At 48.8% G+C, this 16,972-nt stretch overlaps 1 protein-coding gene across 3 annotated transcripts in view; it reads left to right on the top strand.

Moving 5' to 3' along the window:
* Positions 1-16,972, top strand: part of wg (Wnt family member 1 wingless) — a 64,957-nt gene that overhangs the window by 19,323 nt on the left and 28,662 nt on the right. For all 3 annotated transcript variants that reach the window (XM_089545332.1, XM_089545330.1, XM_089545331.1), the window contains exon 2: positions 14,004-14,284. In XM_089545332.1, the coding sequence (XP_089401458.1) occupies positions 14,074-14,284 (211 nt within the window). In that variant the 5' untranslated portion in view covers positions 14,004-14,073. The remainder of the gene's footprint in view (positions 1-14,003; positions 14,285-16,972) is intronic.

Genomic DNA, 16,972 nt, shown 5'->3' on the forward strand with positions numbered 1-16,972 from the left:
GGGGAGTTGGTTTCTCTTGACGAAATTAGCAATGAAGCTCGTGTGGTATCCCCTTCGTTTCATTCTTGTGTTACGAGCGCTACATCTGACGTCATGAATATTGTTTCTCCGTTCAGTAAGACACAAAAATCAGAGAAAAAATAAACAGAAAAATGCTTTTTTTTTCTTTTTCAAAATAATACAAGGCCTTTGTAAATAAAATTAAATTAAACAGAAATTGGAGGAAATGCTTATAACGTAGTGGGTTAATGCCCATATATGTAGTATTGGTCATTCTCTACTCAACATTAATAGATCCCTAGGAGCCCTCATACCACTCTTGACGCAGCGGTGCAGTGGTTAAGCAATGCGCCAATGCCCTGCGATGGCTGCCACTGGTGGCGCTTGTGCGTCCCAGGTTGCTCTTTCCGAGCAACCTCCTGCGACCAATCATTAATTTAACCGCCACCTACCACTACGCGCAATTCGCTCACAATCCGGTGGGCACGTTGTGACAACGCCACAAGGTTACGTGACCTATAGGCACCTATAGGTTGCATCTCTGGGGATATTTCGGTGATTTTTCGCTGATGGTTAACGACGCCGACGACTACGGATTTTCTGCGACACGTGCTCCTCAACGCCTACGCGTTAGACTGACTCAGCACCATAAAGAAACACGATGTGCACAGAAAACATATTGCTTGATTAGACAGATAGCATAGCAGTACACAACTTGTAGTGTGGTCATGCAAAATGAGAGACGAACAGAAGCCAATAATTTGCACATGACTGACAACTGAAAATTGAGTACAACCTCCTTAATTTGGACTTCAGTTACCAGAAGAAATGCCCGAATTATCCGAATTTCGAGTTATCACCCCCCGTCCTCATTTCCGTCCGTCCACCTAAAATGCGAAAATGTGGTGAAGCCTTTAGGGAAGGCTGTGACACACCCGTGACACACCCGTGACAATTAGGCACGCAGTTTCGGTGTGCTGGAAGAACAACGTGGACGTAAGCGAAAGCGGCGCGCAGCCTGATATTGGCACTGCGGGCTGACGAAATCTCAGAAACCGAAACTACGCGGCCAGGCTCTTTCTCGGCCTAGCGACAGGGAACCTCCTATCGCCGTCACGCCTTCCGTTATGAGCACCTTCTAGCGCACGGGCTATTCACTATGCAAGAGACGGGAGTTTCACACGACCGCTTGCCCTGCCTGTGATACCTTGACGCGGCCCCTTTTCGGGAGTACTGCTCGAAATATCGCAAGTTGGTTTTCCTGTACATCACAGTTGACCAAAATGAGATGTCGGAAAGAGCTGAAGATAATAGGAGAAATGTCATTAGGTATGTGCGTCAAGTATGTACCTCATTATTAAAGGATCCCACAAAGAACCGCGCTCTTCCGCGTTATGATTGTTCGAAGCGGGTGGTCGGCCGTATACTGCTTGCCTAAGGTGTGGTATGTGAGAGAGCTCATTTGCGCAATTTTGCCGGAGGTCTAAGTCTAACAGCGTCGGAAAACGTGACCACTCCTCAGGATAAAGGTCGCATTTGTACGCTTTTCTTACCACTTTAGACTCGATCTTCGTATAATTTGCTTTGATAGTGTCTTTTTGCTACGCGGTATTCCGGTAGTCCGCGGTATTCGGTCGCTATCGAATATTGAGAAATTTTCAAATATTCGGATAATTCATATTTAGGTTCACATTTGATTCGCGAAATAGATATTCAATTATTCGGAAATATTTGAATATCTATTCCTCGAATCGAATGTGAACCTAAATATGAATTATGCCACCCTCTATTTAACGACAAAGGAGCACCACTAGCGCCGTACATGTATTCCCAACCCTCCGGGTGCGCTAGCCCTTTCCCGCTTTCTTAACCGTGCAGAGAAGGTTGAGCTTCGGAGGACCCGGGTCGGGGTTACCCTCACTACCGCCGTAACTGGAAAGTGGCTTCCCCGTATAAAAGTGGTCTATAGACTGTCTTATAGACAGTCTTATAGACCGTATTGCTGACCTACAGCCATTTCCTTTTGTCTAAACATAATCTACAGAATGTATCTAGACAAAATTCTACTGAAAGTGTATGCCCATAAAGCTACAGATTTTATATAGACTGTCGGTAAGGTTTGTCCGTACGATTTGCCTATAGAATGTCTATAGACTTTATAGCCAAAGAAATTTTTGTAGGGGTCAATTTCGAGACTTATATCATCGCCCCGGGTGCCCAGCCTGCAAATCCACGAGTACTAAGGCAGATATCCCCCCCCCCCCCCCCCCTTTTTGCTGTGGGTTTGCCCGGCACTGATACCGACGAGGATGTGGCACCTGGCTGCAACGTGTCTCGAACAAATGATTAGTCATATACCGCTTGGACACAGCGACTGCATCATTGCTCACTCCTCGATTTCATTAGACCGGCCAACATTTTTACATTAAATTAACCTTCTTTTTCTTTCAACCTTCATAAGTCCTTTATGCCCTCGGCAATAAATATCATTTAAATAAAATATTCGATTCGTACTCGAAATTACGAAAATATTCGCACACCTCTACTTCTTATCTTTATGTGGCGGTGAACACAGAACGTGAGATTTGCGGAAAGAAAGGTAAAGGGTTTTTAAACTTTCATCATCTTGGAGTTCACAGTCTTTTCATGGCCGTATACGTAGGACAATTGGACGTTGTTAGACTTGGGCCGGACGACTGAGGATACACGCTTCCCTCATCTCTCACCCCATTCCTGCCCACAGCAGCTTGAATACATGCCATCCTCTTTCACACATTGCAAGAAAGTAAACCCTGCCGCCGTCGCTGTACCACGAATTCCTGGCATATCTTTCATGAGAAACAAAGACTTCGGCATATCCGACAGTGTTTCGTTCGTTACGAGCGGCCACTCCACACCGATAGAGAGGACGACGGACGAGTCACTTCGAGAGCGTGTTCGCGCTGCCAGTCGACATGATGTTTTCTCAAGGGTTCGACGCGCTCCGTCCCTAACCTGCTAGCGCAACAACATACGCACACACGTCAGTCGCAGGCTTGAAGATCTGAGGATGCTCACAGGGTCACGGGAAGACGCCCCGCTCGCAACAAGAATTCTCGCGTCAACTAGAAAGCAGCGGCACTCGACGGAACCCAGAAGTAACCGCAGAAGCCGAGCTCAAAACAACGCTAGCGCGTCGAAGATGTTATCGACATCTCGCGGCTTGTCACTACCGGACAACGGGGGAGCCCCGTCTGCGGTGCCCATGGAACACTCCCCGCAGCCACCTCACTTTGTACACAGCGTGTTTCACGCGCACGCCCGCACCACCTCGAATTCACGTCAAGACGTCACATGCAGGATGCCCGCTGCGTCCGCGTTGAAGTGACTTCGGCAGCTCGCACAAGGGCTACTTCTCCCGCCCTTCGCTCGTCGCATATCTCCGTACACACACGTCCACCGAGACGCTGCCTTCTTCGAGGTTTGAGTGGCCCATTACGGAAAAGAAAGGAGCTTCGACCCGAGACTCCACCTCTTCCATCAACGACGTCGCAACTGCCTCGCTCCATTCCTTCCCTGAGCTGTTCTCCGTCTGTATAAGAAGAGCACAGCCCTCACGGATGCGCCCGAGCTCGCGTCTCCGTCCGCGGCACTCTCCAGACTGTCCGGGCAGAAGCAGCAGCGGCCCAAGAGCGATCGCTACGGAACGGACGTTACGGAAAGCGCGAGCATCGAATGTGCGCGGTAGCGCGTCCTCTCTCCCACTCTCCGCGCGACGAAAACAAAAGCAAAGGGGCCCGAAACGTCACCGACGGCGAAGGAGCCAGGTTATGTAAGGTGTCCCGCTCTTAGCACGCCGCGTGGCCGCTCTTCCTGATGGACGGTTCCTCTCAGAGACCAGGAACATTTTTGTGGCCACAACGCTTATCGTGAATGAGCATCGGAGAAAAAAAGCTCCAGTTCGTACCGCCCTCCCTGTCCACCTTTCTTCCTCCTCCCAGCCCTGCGCCAATGCAACGCACAGACGAACACACTGCGCTCGTGGTTATTTGGTTTCCCGTCTCTTTCTCGGCGAGGAATGCGAATCCCGACGCTCCCAGGCCCCGGCAGTTCCGTCCGCGACGAGGCATGTCGCTTGGCCGCGCCGCCTCTTGCCTTTTCTGCCCTTCCCATAAGCGCCCGCGCGCTCTCCTCTGACCCCGCGAAAGCTCACACGACGTGGAAGACTTTGGATGCTTCTGGTGCACTGCTCGATTTTATCGTTCCCGACCAGCTTCCGAAGTTGTACCCCAGGTAGCGCTGCGCATTCCAAGGACCGAAATCCATATAACGAACAAAGAACGATGCAGTAAGGAAAAAAGAGAGGAGGTCGTCCCTCCGCTGTGTTAGAAGAGGATTCGGCTCTCAGATGTGCATGTATGTTCTATACGGGGTGACGTTTGAAAAAGGCGCGATTTCTATCGCGCCCGTATAACAAATTAGCAGCCCTTTAATTCTGCTTCGAAGCGAACCGTCGTTTCTATATAACGAGCACGCGGATGTTTAGGGGCGATAGCGATCCGGCGTTCTATGGGGAGTCGTGTTGCATGGCTGCCGTCGCGTCGCGTTTCGAGGGCTCAGTGCTCCTTCTCAATCTCCCCGACAGATGGAGGCAAGCGGAGTCCACTCGGTGACGTCACCCATCCGTCTTGTTGAGTGAGATAAGAGTCGGCCGTGTTTGTTATACCGTTCCCACGTCGTTTTGAATTAGGGTGGTGGAACGCTGTCCTCCAATCGGACAATCAAATCTCGAGCGCTTCGCGTTAAGCTTCGAAGTCTCGCTCCCTCTTTCCGACTGGAACATGCTCTGCATACCTTTACGCCTCGACATTGTGCGCGACGGTATGGGGATGAAATTTGGAGGCTGACGAAAAAGCATGAAAACTGGATGGAGGATAGCGCTACAAGGATGAGTTAAGTATAAGACAAGGTGGATTAGTGCATCGTGGATTGGAGGACAAACCTTTAGTTAATGACATCCTAATGCAGGCACGTAGTCGGGATTTATCTTTAGGCGGACACTGCAAGGAAGGGTGGGGTTGGCGATGAGCTTTATTTTGGGCTGTCGCGAACCGCGTCACGTGGTCTGTAGTCGCCGTATGTCCTGAGTGTTTTTTCATACACTGATTGTAGAGCGAAAGTGGCGGTCTTTTTTTCGGTTAAAACCGAATTTCGCAAATGGAGTTCGGCGTACTTTAACCGTTTTTTTTTCGGTTTAAACCCCTACCAGTAAAGTATAGTGAACAGCTATGATTAGCGCTTCTGTACGTGGAACGAAGTTGCGCATAATAATCTTCCGCACCCTGAACTACGTTCCCGATTCGCGTGTGCTCTGTTCTGTGGGAAGTTTTCTTAATTTATGTGGAACGTTGTTGCTCATATTTTATAAAAAAGTTATCTGAAACTCGGTGCCAGTTATATAGGCGAAGCTTTTTAAAAATATCCGCTTAAGTCCTGGTTACTAACTGAAACCTATATGGAATCCGATCAACCGTCTACGGAGGGGTGCTGAGAAAAGTTTATTCACCAACAATTTGCGAAACCAGGTAGCGCTGCATGCACACTCCAGGAATAATGCGTGGGAGTGGTCGCGGTTTAGTCCTGCCTGGCGATACGTCTGCGCTTAGAACGCACTATATGTGCTATATAAATCCTAGTCCGCCTAGAAACAGGTGTACACATATACAATGCGCAGCCTAATTATCATTGATTTTCCGTTTGTTCTCATATGGGGGTAAGAGAGCTCAGCTTATGCGTAACCAATTCGATGCGGATGCGATACGGATGCCCTGACCACAGAATTGCACCGTAGTTCGTTCGCAAATATAAATGCAATATTCAAATCCACGTCCTCGTCTTTATGTCTATTGTCGACGTCGACGACAGCAGGTGATCTAAAGGAGCGATTCTCACTCGACATACCCGTGCTTCTCGACGGTCACAGCATTAGCGCGTTGGTGGACACAGGAGCTGAGTTTTCAATTATTAGTGGCAAATTGGCAGCGCTTCTCAAGAAAGTCACGACTCCCTGCTCTGGCCTGCAGATCCGGACGGCGGGGGGCCATATCATTACTCCGCTTGGACAGTGCACGGCTAGGGTCCAGATCATCGATTCGACGTTCGTAGTGAGCTGCCTGGTGCTCCGCGACTGTTCTCGGGACCTGATTTTGGGCGTAGATTTTCTCCGTGAGAATGGGGCCGTTATCGACCTGCGGAACAGAACCGTTACGTTTTCTACAGCGAAAGCCGACGACACCTCCGATGTTCGTCAACGCAGCTCCGCCCTTCGTATTTCCACTGAGAGTGTTTTGATCCCGCCGCGCGCCAGTGTTTTTGCAAGAGTTGAATGCGATGATAGGCTACGTGATGGACCTGCAGTCGCCGAGGGTAACCTTTCCTTGCTACTGACACACGGCATTTTCTCGGCCCGAAGCCTTGTCCACCTCCATAACGGTCGGTCGGAGCTCCTGATTACTAATTTTACCAACGAACCTCGTCGCCTTTTCCGAGCTACTGCCATCGCGTGGGCCGACCAATTGGCAGATGTTACTGAGTGTTTTGCGTCCGAGGGCATGGTACAACCGGACACGTCCCTGGGTCGCATCGATATTAGCTCCGGGCTATCAGCGACTCAACAGCGCGACCTACGCACACTACTGATTCAATACCAAACCTGCTTCGCATCCTCCTCGAAAGTGCGGCAAACGGCGGTCACGAAGCATCGAATCATCACTTCCGATGATGCTCGCCCCATACGACAGCAGCCATACCGCATTTCCCCGAAGGAACGCGACGCCATCCAAACGCAGGTGAAGGAGATGCTTACAGACGGCATAATTCAGCCTTCTAAGAGCCCGTGGTCGTCGCCTGTTGTTCTGGTAAAGAAGAAGGATGGGACTTTGCGCTTTTGCGTTGATTACCGTAAGCTGAACGCCATAACGAAAAAGGACGTCTACCCGCTGCCTCGCATCGACGACTCACTCGACAGACTTCGCCGCGCCAAGTATTTTTCATCGATCGACCTCAAGAGCGGATATTGGCAGATTGAGGTTGATGAACGTGACCGCGAAAAAACTGCCTTCATCACACCCGACGGCCTATATGAATTTAAGGTGTTGCCCTTCGGCCTTTGTTCAGCGCCTGCGACGTTTCAGCGCATGATGGACACTGTCCTGGCTGGCCTCAAATGGCAAACCTGTTTAGTTTATCTAGATGACGTGGTGGTGTTCTCAGAAACCTTCGACCAACACCTTGAACGCCTGCGGACCGTGCTGGATGCCCTGCGATTGGCCGACTTAACACTTAAACCCGAGAAGTGCCACTTTGGCTACAAAGAGCTCAAGTTTCTTGGCCATGTTGTGAGCGCCGACGGTGTAAAACCCGACCCCGAGAAAACAGCCGCCGTAGCCGAGTTTCCCCGTCCTACTACAAAGAAAGCGCTCAAGCGCTTCTTGGGTTTGTGCGCCTACTACCGCCGTTTTATCGCAGACTTCTCCAGCATCGCTAAACCCTTGAACCGCTTAACGCGTGAAGATACACCGTTCGTCTGGACTGCCGCGCAAGAGGCTGCTTTCACAGAGCTGCGACGACGGCTGCACACTACCCCTGTGCTTGCTCACTTTGATGAGGAGGCTGCTACCGAGATACACACCGACGCTAGCAATATTGGGCTTGGTGCCGTCCTCGTTCAGCATCAAGAAGGCGTGGAACGTGTGATCGCGTATGCGAGTCGCACACTATCGCGCACCGAAATCAACTGTTCTACCTCAGAAAAGGAGTGCCTCGCCGTCATCTGGGCCACGGTGAAATTTCGGCCTTATATCTACGGTCGCCCTTTCAAAGTCGTCACAGACCACCATTCCTTGTGCTGGCTGACCAATCTCCGGGACCCATCAGGCCGCCTGGTACGCTGGAGCCTTCGCCTTCAGGAATTTGATTATACGATTGTCTATAAGTCCGGACGTAAACACGAAGATGCCGACACGCTCTCGCGCGCACCCGTCGAGCAAGCTGATGACAGCACAGAGGCCGACAATCGTTTCCTAGGTGTGGTCAGCAGTTCGGACTTGGTGGCAAGGCAGCGTGCTGACGCTGACCTGCGGTCTGTCATGGATCACTTAGAGGGCCATGCTTCCAATGTACCTCGACCCTTTTCCCGCCACCTGTCCTCTTTTTGTATTCGCAATGGCGTACTCTACAAGAAAAACTCACGTAATGGTGACCGGACCTACCTCCTAGTCGTGCCATCAGACCTCCGCGACGACATCCTTTCAGCGTGTCATGATGAGCCCACATCTGGCCACTTGGGATTTGCCCGCACGCTCGCCCGAGTGCGTCATGCCTATTATTGGCCTAAACTTGCAGCGACCATCCATCGCTACGTCAGAGGTTGCCGTGAGTGCCAGCGTCGTAAGTCGCCACCGCTAAAGCCTGCAGGTTTGCTCCATCCAATTGAACCACCTCGCACACCTTTTGACCAAGTCGGCATTGATCTTCTGGGCCCATTTCCTGTATCAGCATCTGGCAATAAGTGGATTATAGTTGCGACTGATTATTTGACGCGCTATGCGGAAACCAAGGCGGTGCCGCGCAGTACATCCTCGGAAATCGCGCATTTCTTCATACACCACATCGTTTTACGACACGGCGCCCCGTCTTCCGTAATCACCGACAGGGGCACTGCGTTTACTGCACAGCTCATGCACGAGGTGTTCCAGCTGAGTCACACGACCCACCGCAAGACTACTGCATACCACCCGCAGTCAAACGGGCTCACGGAGCGCCTCAACAAAACCTTAGCGGACATGCTCGCCATGTACGTCGATGTACAGCACAAGACCTGGGACGAGATCCTCCCATACGTGACGTTTGCCTATAACACGGCGCTTCAGGAAACGACTCGCTTTACGCCGTTTCGCCTCGTCTACGGGCGTGACGTACAGACAATGCTCGACGCCATGCTTCCGTGCGCCCCTAACGACCAGGAGCTCACGTCGGACGCCGAGGAGTTTACCCGGCACGCAGAGGAAGCCCGGCAACTGGCCCGTATGCACATCCGACGGCAGCAGGTCAAGGATGCACAACGCTACAACCAACGACATCGACACGTAGAGTACCACCCCGACGACAAAGTGTGGGTATGGACCCCAGTACGTCGCCCAGGCCTGTCGGAGAAGCTCCTGAGCCGCTACTTTGGACCGTACACAGTGTTGCGCCGTACCACGGATGTGACGTATGAAGTCCTCCCTGATGGCACTCTACCGAGTTCGCGCCGTCGACCTCAGCCTGAGGTCGTGCACGCACTGCGCATGAAGCCTTACTGTACGCAGTAAGGGGCGTAGCCTCTTCCGCGTGTTCTTTTTATTTGTACCTGCAGCCGTTGAGCGGCATGTGACCGTTCGCTTGCTTACTTCCTCTCGTTCACTCAATGTGCGCCCACGTTTTTGCTTTCTTTTTGGGGGGAGAGGGAATAATGCCGCCAGGTGTCCCCGGGCGGCGCCGAAAGGACGAGGAAGTGTGGAACTCGCGTGCTCTCGGAGCTGAGACTCTGCTTCTCTGTTTGCGGCCTGTGCCTAGCCTGTGTGATTAAGGACCCATCTGTGACACTATAAATGAAGTTGCCCAGTGACACGTTATATTACTACAGTATTTACCTGATTGTTGCTATATCTCGAGCTTCAACAGTGGAACGCATTATAGTGACGCTGGCACACTAGACTTGCTACCCAGGGGCGCTCCGCGGGTTTGAGGCAGGAGTAGAGAAGTGTTTGACTGTATCGAAAAAGGCAGCTTTGCGTGGCGACAATGGACGAGGGCCGCCTGTCCAACTAAGCCTTTCATGTTGACACCTACACTCGGTAAACGATAGCGAGTGTGGATTGCATCAAGAGCTGTTAAGGCCTCGTTTTTTGAAATCGCGACTTCCATCGTCTTCATTCCAATTCCGTAGACTGCAGAGCACAGCGAAGAACAAATAAGAGGGGAGGGAAAGCGAAGGCGGGCTTTGCAAAGAGGGAGCAAGAAAGATGGTTTGGAAGAAAGGGGGGGGGGGGGGGGGGGTTGAAAGGCGCTGTCCATTGGTCTGTGCCAGGAGCCTGCAGGCGCGAGCAGTCTCGCCATTGCTCTGTGGAAGAGAAGGCACTGCCTATTGGTGCAGCAGCTGTGAGCGCTGCACAAATGAGCGCTTACAGCGAAGCAGCGAGCGCTATAGTTGAATACAACTCAAGAACGAAGCGGCTTTTACCCGGCAAATTTAATCGCACCTTCTTCATTGGTTTTTCATTCTGGATTTTGAGACAGGCTGGCTTTAGCGTTGTAGGGAATTATAACGACGAGGCAGCGATTATATTGCATCTTTTCATGCCTTATGTCACCTATACTGATATTTAACGTCACAGCTATCGTTCGGCTGTTGAAACTGGAACAGCGTGTGAGAAAAATCCAACAATAAGTTATTTTGAGAATAGCACGTGGTGATCTATGAATACTAATGTCTTACGTATCATCATTACAAGTGTTTTTTTCTCAGAAGATCTTTAAAATCAGCTACACCAGCTGTACGATCTCTCGCATATAACACCATACTCCACCCAGCCCTTGAATATGCAGTCATTTCGGACCCGTTCACTGCATCGAATGTCAACAAACTGGATCACATACAACCGAGAACAGCAAGGTTCATATTCAATAAATATGGTCGTGTTTCTATCACTGAATTGGTTCGAGAATGTGGCTTCCCGTCAGTGAGAGACATCGCATATGTAGGTTACAATTCTTTTTTCAGTTATTAGCAGGACATTACAATATTAACACCTCCAGTATCTTTACTTTTTCGACAGGTTATAAAACAAGACATTGACATGACCGAACTATATTGCCCCTAAACTCAAGAAATAATTTTTTTAAGTACTCTTACTTCCCATGAACTATAATTGATGGGAGTAACCTCACTAACGACGCAGTCAAGCAGAAATCATTAAAATCTTTTGAAGAGCACCTGAAATAATGTATTGATATTGTTTTGCCTTTGTGCATGCGAAATTATGTACATGTATCCATCCAGCTAAGGTCCTGAACAAAGACCGTAGTATGTATAAAAAAAAAGTAATACAAAATCATTCCGCAAGAATTTACTGTGGTTTAAGACAGGGCCGCGATCGGCGCGGTGACTGCTCGGCAGGTCTCGGGATTTGTTTCGTATACGTCGTGTCTGAGAGCTTTTGAAAAATAAGGGGCGCGCGAAGCCTTTGCGCAGTAACGCTAGTAGCAACTGGTGGTCAATTCTAGAACCCGGAAAGAAGCCAACGTTTCACGTTTCCGTATTGTAGTCTGGTTTGCTCCTTGCACTGCCCGTGGTTCGCGCATCGGTCGCCCCATGAGTTCGGACAGTATTATTTAGAAAAAAAAAAACAAAAAAAAACAGGCAAACCTATGCGCGAGTAAATGCGGTAGCTTGAAGTGCTAAAAAGTTCAGTAGTTGTTATGGTGTGAGCAGTTCACAGCGCTAGGCTCACAAAAAAAAAAAAAAAGCTGTTCCCATGACGCTCGAAGTGGCCTGTAAACTTTCAAAAAACACTGTACACCGTAAGGCTATCACAGGCCTTGCAATTACACATTCGCTAGTAATTCATCACATTGAGAACCCGGTGATTTGTTTTTAGCGCTTGCGGATTTTTATTTTAAAATTGCGAGAAATACGTTGTTGCGATCTGTGCAGGTGGATTCTACAGCAAGGAGACAATATGCATGGTATAGAGCTCAATGATAAGATGACTAATTAAATAAAGCTAACTAATAAACATTTCTAATTTTTATTTTAAGGGACGAGGTTGTATTGCGAAATTAGAGGCCGTCGATATCAACAGTGAGTCCAGTGTTTAAATTGTTTTTATGGGCAATGTGGTCAGGATTATTGAGCGTCAAAAATACGCACTCCAAACCTTGTTGAGTTGGCTTTCTCACGTTACACACGTATAAAATGGTGTCACTCGCATTTCTAATGGAACTAATACAGACGTCGCTGGTGTATTTAATGACATAGTAGCAGTTAACATCCTTTCGGTGACGATACTACGCGCAGGAACACCATTTTATAAATGATTCAACGCGGGAAAGCCAACTCAACGAGGTTTGAAATGCGCAAATTTGACTTTCGATATTTAGATCCACATTGCCGATAAAGTAAATATAAAATTGGACTCGCCTTTCATGTGAATGACCTAAAATTTCGAAATATAATCTTGCCACTAAAATCAAGCATAAAAAAGTTAATGAGTTAATTTTAGTAATTATCATGTACATAATGCCCGCCTTGTTGTATAATCAGCATGAAGAGACTGTACCGACATAACTCTCACAGTTGTTAAAATAAAAGTCTGTAAACGTTAAAAAAAAATCGCCTTGAATAAAAGCCAGAGGGAACATGTGTAATTCTTGTCCGAAATGTTTTCACTTTGGCGAACTTGCGTCCGAGTGCCACCAGAAGTGCGTGCAAAAAAATAACCCGTTTATTAGAGTAGCAACGCGGTCACAAAGCTTCGACTAGGAGTGATTTGTACGCGCCGTACTTCTGGGAGCGGCGAGGCAGTGGCATGACAAAAAGCACTGGCCTGACGTCAAACAGTGGCATGACAGGAAGCGGTGGCATGGCATTGCTTTATTCTCACCATCCTGATTTTTCGGATTCACTCCGAAACCTAAATAAATAATTATGCAATAGCTCTGCTATACATAATAAGCTATATGTAATAGCTCTGTTATTCGGACTTTCTAAAGGAAGAACTCTAAACATTCTAAACAGAAAGCAGTAAAAAGGGAGTAAAGTTGTCCCCCAGCGCACTCCTTTTTATAAAACAGAGACTCCCATATAGCCGTATTCGTGTTTACAGTGCATTCAGGATGCATGTGTACAGTCCTTGTCAAAAGTGTACAGCCCAAGGGGTCTGCTTCTGAGCCCTGCAGAGCGGCTCCTCTTGCATGCTCAGGGGCCCTATCTCACGAAGGCGGGAGGAACTTAAGTCCTCAACCCTCCCAAGCTTAGGTCTGTCAAATGTGCTTAATAGCCCCGCTACACGGCTTGGAAGCAAACCCCTTGGGCTGTATAGCTTTGTAAAGACTGTACATGTTCAACGTTCTTAATCCATAATTTTTGCAACAGCGCTGCACAACGAGGACAACGAGCAAAGAGTGACACAAAGACGGCGCTGAACTTACAACTCTGTTTTATTGGAAAAAAGAAGCATATTTTTATACAATCCAGCAATCTACGAACATACAAACCGTCAGTAAAAACGTTCACACCCAGACGTGCCTATCACAGATAAAATCACCACAAATCAAAGGTGCATTCCCCGAGGCATTGTCTACTATGCAGCAGGCTCATTTCCTTAGCTGTTATAGCTACAGATGAAGCACTGACACACCCATTTTTCTTTCTAATGATGTGGAATGCCTCAGCCAGTTCCCTATTGCGCCTATCCGTGTGCCGATACAACACCTCTGTATGTGCAAAAATTTTGCAGATATTTTGTGCAGGTATCTGTGTCACTCTTTGCTCGTAGTCCTCGTTGCGTAGCGCTGTTGCAAGAGTTATGAATCAGTACCAACTCGCCCAGACTTCCATTCTTCTGCAACGTTCTTAACTCTGTTCCGTTTTGAGGGAATCTGAGCTTCCTATGCACAGTCTTTGTCAAAGGTTTAGAGCCCAGGGTGTTCACTTCCAAGCTTTATACTGGGACTCCAGGAGCATTCATGGAAGTCCTGCCTATTGCAGGAGGCAGTACCAGAAATCTTCTCATGTCCAGGAAATTTGGAGTGCTAGAGATCCATTAAGAACGACACAGCGTGGCTCAAAAGAAAACCCCCTGGGCTCCAAACTTTTGACAAAGACTGCACTATATGCAGCAGCGCGAAAGAGGGAGTCCGCGCGTAACAGAAGGTCCCCAAGCCTACGTAACGACTTTCGGTGCCCCGCGTGGTGTTCGCAGGGGCCTCGCGTCGGGCGGACCCGAGGAGCCCAACAACGCCGTGGTGGCCACCGCCCTGGGCAGCCCCGTGATGAGCGGCACGCAGCTCCAGCTGAGCGTGCCCCTGAGGCGCAAGCAGCGCGGACTGGTGCGCGCCAACCCCGGGTCGCTGCAGGCCATCGCGCGAGGGATGAGGCTGGCCATCGCCGAGTGCAAGCACCAGTTCCGGAACCGCCGATGGAACTGCCCCACGCCCGAGTACATGCGCGGCAAGTCGCTCTTCGGAAAGATCGTCCAGAGGGGTGAGTGACGGGCCCGGCAGCCCTGTTTTATTATAATGCGAGTGCATTATATGGCTCTATGTCGCGTCAGCAAAGAGTGTCCGCAAGTTTGTCCGCGCGTTTACGTCGTTCTCTGAAGATAAATGTGTGAAAGTGTGTGTGTGACAGATATTGTGTGATAAAATGTTGGCATTGCAAAAGTTTGGTTGATGAGGTGTAATTAGCTAATTAATTAAACGCGAAGGAACGCGAAGAATACTCTTAGATGTCAAAATATCCATGGACGTCGATATAGTACGTGGACGTCAGAACAACGACGGACGTCGATGTAGTATGTGGAAGTTTTGCTTTCGCACTGCTCCAATGCGGTTCGCCGCAGTGATATCAAAGTTTTTCTCTGCTTGAGCTGCCATACACGCTCTAGGCCATAAATGTCTAAAATGGGACTATTTTCATCAATGTGGCCCTCACGAGGAACGATTAATCCGTAATGAGAGTAAATGTGGCTGATGTCCCACTGCAGTTATCCTCTAAGGAAGTAATTGGTGCTCTTTGAGGGAGCTATGGTTATGACAAGGCGCCTATAGCACTTCTAGTGATTTTCGGAGTGCGCGGTCTAGATCATGCACTCTGGGATAAAGAGGACTCCATAAACCTGAAGGGAAGAAAACGGGTATAGGGTTTAGTTCTTCGGAGGCAGACTGCACCGTCACAACCTTTAGTCCCTCAAAGAGCAACTATTGCTCCGTTAAAGGCAAACTGCAAAGGGACACGCAACGCGGTTAGTCTGGCCACGGGCTAATCATTATACAAACGGTGCAATCAGTCACCCATTTTAGATAATTTTGGCCCATAGTGTGTGCTGCTCTATAGCATTGTTTCGTTATCTTAACCCTCCCTCAGGTCTGACTCATAACAGAAAAGCATGCTGGCTGGTTTCTACAAAAAACCCAGGTGATTTCGATTAAAGTCCGAGCTATGAAAATATTATAACCCTTTGTGTGGGTGGGTTCATGTGCCGTTATCAGAGCACATCTTTTTTTTTTCTTTTTGAGCAGTGCTTTTGAAATGGATAGCGACGAGTAAACGATATATGTAGAGCGTAATTCGTAGGGGCATCACAAGCTTGAACATCGAGTATATAGTAATGCGAGGGAATATTTTAGGTCTCACTAATAATCCCTGGTTCAAAGCGGCAGGTTTCCTTTTCTTGAGCATTTCGTTTTATTGGTTTCATTGCGGTTTAACGTCCCAAAGCAACTCAGGCTATGAGAGACGCCTGATGGAGCTGAGCTTGATGGAGGCTTGAGCCTTGAGCTGATGGAGGACAAGAATTGTGGGCATGCTCAAGAGGAGGAAGAATAAATAAGTTTATTGCCTATATATGTACCTCCCAAGTGGTAACTCGCTTATTTTTCGAACAATTTTCTCACGGATATTTACCATTGCCCGCTTGAGTGCACCAAGGGCCAAGCGCCAAGCCAAGCGCCATATCACTATTCATATTCAAACTAGAAATTTTGAAAGTATATATAGGCGTACAGTTTACCAGATCAGTCCTGTGGAAACTGCGAAGGTGCACTTGGACTTAGAGAAAAAAATTAGAGAAAAAATACATTTTTTTTTCTCAAATTTTTTTAAAAGAAGTGTACAAGCTTCGAAATTAAGACAGGATTCTCGGAGAAAAGCTTTTTTTTCTCCTGGTCTCTAAAGTTTTCTACCTGGAAAATGGATTTGGCCAAATGATATCAGTTATCTGGAATGCCAGTTTTTCCTTGAAGCAAATGCGACAAGCTACGAAACAAAAGTGCGGTACAGAAAGTAGAAACATGGTTAAGAAAGGTAAAAGCATAGAATAACCGCTCGAAAGACGAGGACGCTTTATTGGTTTTAACATACCAAAGCAACATTTCTGAACCGCTATGTAGAAATATGGTCAAGAAATATAAAAATATAGAAAAACCGCTCGAAAGACGAGGACGGTTGATTGGTTTTCACACACCAAATCAACTCTACGAAACCGCGACGATACGCGAACTCGTGCTAACAGCCGAACACCACAGCGCTCGATCCACCGCGACTGCTAGAAATGAGAGAGAGAGGGGAAAGCCTATTAAAAGAGAGAGAGAGAAAGAAGACATCTGCTCCGGTCAGGTCGGGAGAGCACCCATACACTTGCCCATACACACAAATAGGACCCATATAGTATGCACCGGTAATAACAAGAGACGACGCAGACAGCGGCGGCAAGTAATCGGGTTGCTCGCGCGGGGTGCACGTGTGCCGGACGCGTGCACGACGGTGAAGAAAAAGCTCTTAGGGACACGGTGTAAATCAGGTAGTCGCGGCAGCAGCACAAGCAAGCCTCGATAGTGCTACGAACAGGCCCTCTCCGTAGAAGGGACGACCCCGATACGACCGGGCGCCCCGTATCTTAATGACCGATCGCAAAGAGTGCACGCGCCCACAGCGCTGCTTCTTCGACCAGCGGCGGCAGAGGAGGTCTCCGCCGACCAGAGCGCGGTGAAAGTCCGGCCAGACCAGCAGAGCACTCGCGTCGTCTGCAGAGACCACTGAAGCGAGCGGATATGCGGGCTGGCAGGTTTGACTCGGTGAATGTACAAGTCGGGTCACGAACTAAAATCTATACGTTGGCAACCTTGAGTTTACCACCTTTTCTTTCTTTTTGGTATTCTCTCTCTATCTGTT

This window comes from Amblyomma mixtum, chromosome 5 (assembly GCF_055824585.1).
Source record: "Amblyomma mixtum isolate Tamu chromosome 5, ASM5582458v1, whole genome shotgun sequence".
Taxonomy (NCBI): domain Eukaryota; kingdom Metazoa; phylum Arthropoda; class Arachnida; order Ixodida; family Ixodidae; genus Amblyomma; species Amblyomma mixtum.